Genomic DNA, 9,370 nt, shown 5'->3' with positions numbered 1-9,370 from the left:
CATATGAACCGGATGGTTAACACAAAAAACAGTCTTATTGGCTAAATTATGAAAATTAAAAAAATTGACAAAAAAAAAAGTTCGCCCCATAAGAAAAATAATTAGTTTATATTTTTATCATGTGTATTATAGGTTGTAGAAAACGATGTGCAACGACTAACAATATGTTGTTATAAATAATTCTGAAGGATAAAGAAAAATCTCAGGAGAACCTTATAATTTTAAAGGTTGCGGTAACTAATGCCCTAAGAGCACTAGTTAATGAAGCAATAAAAAGTAAATTTTGCATTGAAACAAACATTTTTTACATTTTTTAGAGTGACTACACAAATTTTTTGATATTTTTTACCATATTTATTAACCTTGTTAGCGCTTTCTTAATTTTAAATATGGAAGTAGTAATAACGATTATTTTTGTGAATGTAGTAAAAACTAATATTACCTTATAACTGGAGAACGAATGAGATACAACATTAAAAGAGAAAAATGGTAGTAAAAAAAATGGACGAGAGTGATTTTATTTTTTTTGAAAGAGACGAGTGAGAAATGTAATCCATGTTACGTTATAAGTCGGAAACAGACAGACAAGATATGTAAAAGAGAAAAGGAAAACGAGAATATGAATGGCATAAAATCATTACACCAAATTGATATCCCAAACAATTTTACTCATATGATTGAACAAGCACGTATAAATATGTAGCTATCCACAACAATTTAACACCATAATTAAACAATCTACAGAGCATTGGAGAGACAGATCATATCCAATGGTACAACCACTCAGAATGATGAAAATACGAAAAAATTATCAGTAAACTTCCCCCAAAAATGGAAATGCTTCAAAGGTAAGCTGTAATATTGATAAAGATGTTTAACCAGCAGTAAATATTTCTACAATTGATTGTAATATTGAAGCTTTAACTTTTCAATTCCTTCAACCTTCAGGAAGGAAGCAGCTATTGCAAGTAGGAAGATAAATATTGCAATCCACAAGCTCAGTCCTCCTCCTTAAAACAAGGAAAAAAAAATAAAATATTAGAAACACTGGGTCTGGTGCTAAATTGGGCGTGCCACTTAATACACAATCGATGAATCATCCAAATGTGGAAATATATATCTTGAACTATGCATCCCATATTTCATTGATAATTTCATATTTTACAAATTTTCACAGATGTTTAAGCCAACAGAAAAAGTTGACTCATTTCATATACAACAGAAATTTTTTAGGAGACATGCTTTGAAATAAGTAATAACAGTCTAATACAAATATAGGGCTATTCATAGTGCATACACAATTGTATACATCGCACATATTATATAAATCATCACTATGTTCAGGAGCCAGATATCCATATCAGGCAAAGTGAGTGCTTAACTTTCTAACTTAATACAAATGTTTAGTCATTCAACAAAATTTCGGCACGAGCATATCCAATGGTTAATTTTTGGCGAACCCACTTTGAGTTTCATACACTACTACCAAATGGTCTCTACAATGCACATGATACTTATGCATCTAACACATTTTGCTCCAATGATACAAAAAATATGCAACTCACACTTTTGGTCAAAAGAAAAAAGTAAACAAACTGTAAACCACACTTTCATAAATTTTTATTTGCATAAAACAATTTTTTATTCCAATGCTATCGTATTTTACTTAAGCTACTTCAACAAAATCTATGCAATTAACTTTGCCGCTTCAGGTTCCTCCAAATGGATAGAAAAATAAGGAACATGTTCATTCTCCCTATGGAATCCTTTTAAATACCCCCATCCGAGATGCTCTAACATTCAAGGTTTATTAAATCAGCAGACTGATAGGAAAAAAGGATTACATGGATTATTATGAGCAGTGCAAACCATTTATAAATCTGTAAATCAAGAACATGTGTTGTAGCATTATCAACTCAACAAATCATGAAATATGCACATACCATTTTTCTTCTCTTCAATTATTGTTACCCTCGCACTTGAATCCATGGATACAGAAGCCAACGCCCTGAATATAGAAGCCAAAACTATGACTAAAATACCTTCAAACAGATCATAAACAGTAAATTTCTAGCAAAACAATTCATCACAAACCTTGAATCAGGGGAAAATGCTAAAGCAGTTACTACACCAAGGTGAGCCTTTTTTATCATTGTCTGAATCTGCATATTTGTTGAATTTACAATTACAATGTCTCCTTCAGGTGTTCCGCTGCATATCAACCCACCAAAACAAAAGATGTAAGTTTTTGTAAAAATGAACTCTTGAGGTCAGAAGGTAAACCACAAAAATTAAGTCATCACTTTTTTTTTCTTTGAAAAAGTATTACGTTGCCACTTGCTTCCAGGTAGCTTAAGAAAAAGACAATGGTACCATTGCAAGTACCAGAAGAATAAAGAATAAATATGTAGCTGTTTCTATGGAGGACAAGTCAAACATGTGGTTCACTGTGGACAATTATTATTCACTATTGGATTAATCTAATCTTCAAGATGATATCATACACAGCACACGATATTCCTCCCAAAATCTCTAAACAACTCTCTTTCCACTCACTGTCCACCATAACACCACCTTCAAAAGCCCTCTCGTTCATCCACAAGCACACTGTAGCTTAACGATGCAATATTTAGATCTATAGGTTTGATAATGTAAACAGAAAAACTGTCGGTCAAGAAAGCACAATTTTTCTGTAATATGAGAAAAAAAAATTCTTGCAATGTGTAGGGTACATAATATCATTGCAAGGATTAAATCAATCTAAGGGTCAATAATTAGGGTTCATCATTAACTCCATGTCTCACAACCTCAACCTAGCCAAAGTCTAAATATGTACCATGCCAGAAACTTTCCATCAGCTGAGACATTGAATGCACATATTGGATCGCGCAAAATATGCTTTGAACTAATCCTTTCCCATGTTTGTGTATTCCAGGTCACAATGCTTCCGAAACCTTTATCTATACAAAACAATAAAATAACGTCAGTTAAATGAAGATACAAAAAGTAGATGATTTTTTCTGCAAAATATATACCTGTTCTGGCAGCAATATATAGGACCTGAGTCCCATCATTTGTTTGAGAAAATCTGCAAGAGCTAAAATTTTCACGCTGTATGAAATTCAATAAAATATGATTAGTACATACAATATAGAATTAATGACAACACAATCAACAGCACTGAAAACATGGAAATCATATTGAGGCACCATATATTTCCATGTTCGCCCAAGGCATTAAGAATTTTTTCCATTTAGATGTTAAAAGATAGATTTTACTTTATTATAAATGTTGGGTGCATCTTCATGATTAGAATTAATGCATATAAGATACTTCCCAATATTTCAACGTGAATGTTTAGGAACGTAATCCAAATATAAAGAATTCATGAACATGTTGGTTAAAAATGCTTCCAAACATGATTCTAATTAATACTACTAATTTGCTTTGGAATATGAAAACTCGATATTGAATACTTCTAAACATAAAGGGTAATTTAGTAATATATGCGAAATATGCAGTCAGGGCTTGTAACAAGGGAAGGAGGGAGTATGTTGTTGGCTCTAAAATATTTGGTCCTAACCTCCTTATCCCCTTTATTTCGCCCCTCAACTCCAGGAAAACAAATTCACCTTCTATACCTTTTTAGGTTACTTTAGGATATCATAAAAAAACTATCAAATTTTCAGAACCAGAGTAGACCAGCAAATTTAATCAGTTGAACTGGGAATCTGCCCGCATGCTGGTCTGACCAATTAGTAACAATCATCATTACTGACAATCATGCAAAATGAGTCAAGTTTAGGGCAAACAAGCTGGTTACCAGTGCTGGTCTGACGGCTCAAGTGTGTAGACCACTAAGTCAACATGTCATCTACTACTATAAACAACTGTTTTGTAGACTTTTTACCATAACATTAAGTCATCTATCTATGAAAGAGCATGTAGGTACTAGCTAATAATTTCTACCAGAAAATATAAAGCAAATGAACATTATCCAATAAAAGTATGTTTTGAAACAAATGTATTAAAGCCAACATATATATCATCTAAAAGTCTATACTAAATAAGTCTATATATAAACTATATTAGTTAATTAATATATACATATATTCCAAATTTCAAGCAAAATTAATCTTCAAGGAAAAGACATTTTCAAGAAATGCATACAAAACCATCAAATCAAAAATAACTTCTTACACTAGTGAGGTTTTAATCAACTGCTCACATTTTCATTTGCTAGAGTAGCTAAGACGATTGCTGAAGAAACATCCCAAACCCTGCAGGGGCCGCCACCTCCCAAAGAGACAATCAACTTGCCATCAGAACTGCAAGACAGACAAAACCAGACTAAGCCACAACCCATCAGAAATAACAAGATTTATAGAGCCTCTTCTCTTATCCTTTCTCAACTTTTTCTTTTCCTTGGGAATTATTAAGTCCAATAGTATCAATTAAGTGAAATGATTATACTGCTATGTGCATCAAACCTAAAATGCAAGTCCTTCACAGTAGAATGAGCATTGGACTCGTTGAGAATATTTTCCATGCTAGGCCACTTGAAAACCCTTAGACTGCCATCCTGTACTGCACAAAAATACAAATATCATATGGCATGTCAATTCTTCAAAAATGAAATTATCTACAATTTTATGTTTGTTAGTAAAAAAAAAAAAAAAAAAAACTGTAATTTTGAAACGTCATATGGTGCAACTACTATCCTATTGAAAAAAAATAATCCTCAACCAAGAAAAACAAAAGGTTAAACCATATATCACCACACAATGAAAGTTGAAGCAAAATGGAACAGCAACATAAAAGGACACATATTGAGTTTTTGACACCTTTTGAAGCTACAAGTTACAATTTAATTTGTCGGTTGCCACCCATTTAGGCTGAATCTTCTGAAAACACAAATCAATCATATATTGACGGCAATGTTTTCAGGTTTGGGTTAACAGATACAAGGAAATCATATTTGTACTATGGACAAACAAATGATTATTACAACAGCAACCAAAGTATATTCCCACTAGGTCAGGGGCCAAACAAATGGTTACGCGATTATGTCTATTACAAATGAATTGGGCTTACCATTATAACCTGGATTAACTTTTCATATACTAAAGTAATACTCAATTACTTTTCCTATTAAGTGCATGTGTTAAATTAACCTTGTGATACTACTACCTACTTACATCAGAATCTTCTTACTGAAGATTCAACATTCGTAACGGTTTGACTGAAGGACGAAAAAAATAGCTTGGTTTTTAATCTCTACAAAAAATATTCCTTAGTTGAACAAAGAATAAAATAATAAATTAATGAGTGGAGATAATTTCCATAAATTATCTTTTTACTTCAGTAACTAAAAACTGCAATCAGTGGTAGCAAACAGTTTCTCTTCATTTATATGAATTTAAAGGAAGCCAATACCTCTCCACCAGCAGCCAGTGTAGTACCATCGTTGTTGAATGCCAATGCTAATTGTTGTCCAACATTATCCAACTGGGTGAGCAGCTTCTCTGAAACCTTCAGACCCAACTTGTGAATTTCAGCATCCTCGTTTTGATCCCAGTCAAACCATCTGCAAGTGCAAGGCATAGTATTGATCGTGATGTTCTATAGTTAGTTGTAACTATAAGGTTGGGCCTAACTCATCCATACAAAAATGGCTTGTAAGGTGAGGGGTGCCACTCTTTATAAACTCTAGTCAGGCGTTACCTTTAATCACCCCCTCACCCCCAGCACTATTGGGCTTCATGCGTGTATATAAATGGTGGGTGGCCAAATTGATAGACTATGATACCATATTAGGTTTTTATATTTGGTCTAACTCATCCTTACAAAACTGGCTTGTAAGGTGAGAGGTGCCGCTCTTTATAAACTCTAGTCAGGTCTTATATTTAATCGATGTGGGAGTTCGTTTTTCCAATAGTAACATTGCAAAAGAATATAAAAGCCATTTGTTAGTATAAACTATCAATACAATATTATGGACTAACGCAACACATGACCTTAACTGCCTTCTAACTCATTGTACTTCCTCCTGCAATGCAGTAAACCCATACTTTCATTTAGCTAGTGGCAGCACTAGGACATGTTCTGGGAATTTACAGTGGCATACACCAATCATCCAGTTGCCAACCCTCTAAAAGCAGTTCACAAGAAGGAAAAGAAAAGTAGAAGGAACTGTTTTTTCAGATAATTTTTCCACATTGAAGAACATTGCTTGCATTGCTCTAAATTAAACAAAATCCGTCAACAATAAAACTGCCTTTGATAAATAAACACAGTGAATTCTTTAAACTATTTATATTTTATAGTTGGGATTTATTTCAAATTAATTAGATTAGATCGCTGATAACTGGTGTACAGAAAATTATGTGCATGCCGATTTGTCAATCCAACTTTTTCCAATGCTGGCTAGATCAAAATCTAGTTATCAAACATCTTACAACACACGCTATGGTTGGAATTACTAAATACCATGCAGTCTATTTGGGTAGGAGATAATATTTTTGAGTAAAAATTCCTAGAGAGTTGTATAACTAAGTGACTGGATTACTTCAGTCCATGTGCAGCTAGTAAAATATAATAAATAGCTATTGAAAGATATCTCATAATTGAAGTGCACCCATCCTAGAAGATCGACATAAAAAGGCTATAATTTGGATCTACAATCAAACTATATAGACCTCATGAAGTTCCTCGACATACTATACAGCTAATCATACTTCATGGATTTTATTTTTCTGTTGGATCATAGATCATACAAATCTGAAACCACTGAATTCGGGATCCAACTTTTCTTTCTTTATCTGTGTTTCTGATAACTTGGTTTATAAGGTGGGAGAGTAAATGCAAAGGAACATGATAAATTCAAATGAAAAGTGCTTCCATCTTCCAGCTGGTCAACCCAAGCACGGATTAAAATTTTGGTCAAACTAGTCTGACTTCACTTGTCCTCATGGTTACATCCTAGTGGTTTGGCTGTGAGGACACTTCCCCCCCTCCCGTGTGTGTGTTTATTCGAGTATGGGTAGGCCAATAGCAAAAAAAATGTCTAGCCTCATTCATTCAAAATATGCGACATTAAAATTTAAGGGAGAAATGAATTCTATATGGATTTATTTCTAGTTAATGAAAATGACAGTTGTATGAAGCAAAAAGAAGAGAAGACCTGCAACACTTTGGCTTTTCCATTGCACAAATAATGCCTTCTCCATTGGGGTGAAGTGCCATTCTATAAGGCAACTCGGAATTAGTTCCTAGCTTAAACACCTGAAATATTGATAAACACAGGAATCCTTATGCAGTACAAAATATTGTGATATGAACCACTACCACTACTACAAAATCAGTCGTAGAGCTATGAAGCACTAACACAGATACGGACACCAAACATGATCCAGACACAATTTGACGAAATGACATAATTGAACATAATCACAAGTGTCGAGAACACTATATCGGACATCAGACACGCATTCTAGGGCTACAGATTCCTCACATTGTAACAAACAGAAACAAGCATTCAATTCAATTGAATCACAACTCAAACAACAAAAATCCTAATCAAACTCAGATCCAATTCATTTTTCACTACAAAATCAAATCAATCAAAATTTCAGAACATAACAAGAATCATAAGAAATATAACATGTACCGGTGGATCAGAGAGAGAATCCGATACAACATCAAAATGCGCGAGCAACACAGAATTAGGAATACCGCTGCGGCTATCTCCACCGCCACCGGCAAACACGAGGTACTTTCCGGCGTCAACTGCTTCCGTCTCCGGCGAAGATTTATGATCGGCAGCGTCGTCGGAGGAATGATCATCATCGGTGGTTACGTTTTGGAGCGATTTGAGAATGGATTGTGGGATCCAAGCAACGGAGTATAAAGGAACGCCGTATTTCTTCAGGTTCGGAGGGTCTGGGACGTGTTTTTTCACCATTCTCGCGTTTGAAAAGTTTTTCTGTTTGAAAGTGAATGGAATTCAGCTGCGTGCGTGCTTTCTATGCTGACGACTTATACTGTCAGAAAAGTACTTATTCTTAACGCGATTTTGCTTCGTGTTTGGTTCAACATGAAGAAAGAAAAAAAACTAATTTCCGTTGAATTGACTTTGTACGGTTTTTTTTGGTTGAACTGAATTCGTAAAATTAATTGTAATGAAAAATGAGTTATGTGAAAATAATTTAATTTGGATTTCAATGTAAAAATGTTTGAAGGCAAAAATTACAAATTTTATTTTAAATTAAAATCTATTTTAGATATAAAAAAAAATAATCAATTCTAATGAGAAATCTAGGGTATGTTAAAATAAATTTTAGTAATTTTTTAGAAAAATGGTTGACTCTCTCAAAAATAAATGCAAACATGCGGCTAACTTTCTCATTGAGGATCTATAATGTTCTCTAGTGGGTATGGGAAGGAAAGATATATTAATAATTTGTTCTTGGAATGTGACTTTTTTTTAGAAGTATTTAGAGTTGTGCTCTACATTGATCGATATTTCTTTTGTTCTTTCAATTGATGTTCAATAGGAACATTCATCATTGTCTCTCCAAGTAATATTTGGGTTTGAGTCAGATAGGATCAAGCTTCAATCTCATTTGTGAAGGCTAAAAAATCAGCTTAGTTTTGGAATTTTAATTCTTGGTGGTCTAATCTAATACCTTGTATGGTTACACAGAGTGCTTGGACAATTGTCGCTATTTTTTTAATCTATATTTCTTTTTGCTTCTTAAAAAAAAAAAAAAAACATACAGTTAATTTTCCTTTTTCTTCTTAAAACAAATTTTCTTAATTTTTCTATTAGCTTTAATTTTAGAGTGAATGGAAATCAGTTCGAACGAGTTAAAATAGTTTTTAAATTTTACAAATTAATAAATATAACTTTAAAATTACAATATGTTATGTTAATGGTATTTTTCTTAATTTTTTTAAAATAGTTTAGCGGCTAGATTTTCACCATTTAAGATAATAAGTGAGAAATTTGTGGTTTAAATCCAACTCTTACATAGATAATACAATTTTTCTACCAACTAAGTTAGACTCAAAGGACGTTTTTTCATTCTCTTGTTAGATGTTCCTGACATATTATGTTGAATGATATCACCATGAATAAATTGTGTATAAAATTTATGAGATAAACTTTATTTAACATGCTTGGATCTCGAGACGACAGCCATCAACTTCTGTATAATTCAATCCAACTTTCACCACCAAAGAAAAATTCAATTCAACTTTTATCTATAATTTTTGGACGAATATAAAGTGACAAAGTAGATGATTTTTTTATACTGTTTTTTCTTACTATTGGTAATGGTAGATAAGGTGCAATGTGGGTGTATATTTT

At 33.0% G+C, this 9,370-nt stretch overlaps 1 protein-coding gene across 1 annotated transcript; it reads right to left on the bottom strand.

The window, feature by feature from the left end:
- Positions 1–647: 647 nt before the first annotated feature.
- Positions 648–8,085, bottom strand: LOC25492998 (SEC12-like protein 2). The gene is made up of 10 exons (XM_013601366.3): positions 7,670–8,085; positions 7,184–7,284; positions 5,437–5,587; positions 4,491–4,582; positions 4,229–4,328; positions 3,036–3,111; positions 2,837–2,960; positions 2,095–2,211; positions 1,944–2,008; positions 648–1,010 (listed from the first exon to the last, which is right to left on the bottom strand). Exons 1-10 carry the CDS (start codon positions 7,961–7,963, stop codon positions 895–897), a joined length of 1,236 nt encoding a protein of 411 aa, XP_013456820.1. The 5' UTR covers positions 7,964–8,085; the 3' UTR covers positions 648–894.
- Positions 8,086–9,370: the final 1,285 nt, after the last annotated feature.

This window comes from Medicago truncatula, chromosome 4 (assembly GCF_003473485.1).
Source record: "Medicago truncatula cultivar Jemalong A17 chromosome 4, MtrunA17r5.0-ANR, whole genome shotgun sequence".
Classification (NCBI taxonomy): Eukaryota; Viridiplantae; Streptophyta; class Magnoliopsida; order Fabales; family Fabaceae; genus Medicago; species Medicago truncatula.
Note: the sequence above shows the minus strand (reverse complement) of the source record. Positions and strands in the feature narration are given on the sequence as shown.

Excerpts from the sequence above, each read along its gene's own strand:
- LOC25492998 (XM_013601366.3), bottom strand. The coding sequence starts at position 7,963 with ATGGTGAAAAAACACGTCCCAGACCCTCCGAACCTGAAGAAATACGGC. Across the intron at positions 7,285-7,669 it reads ATTCTCTCTCTGATCCACCG|GTGTTTAAGCTAGGAACTAA; the intron begins GTACATGTTATA and ends TCAATATTTCAG. Across the intron at positions 2,009-2,094 it reads GCATTTTCCCCTGATTCAAG|GGCGTTGGCTTCTGTATCCA; the intron begins GTTTGTGATGAA and ends TTCTATATTCAG.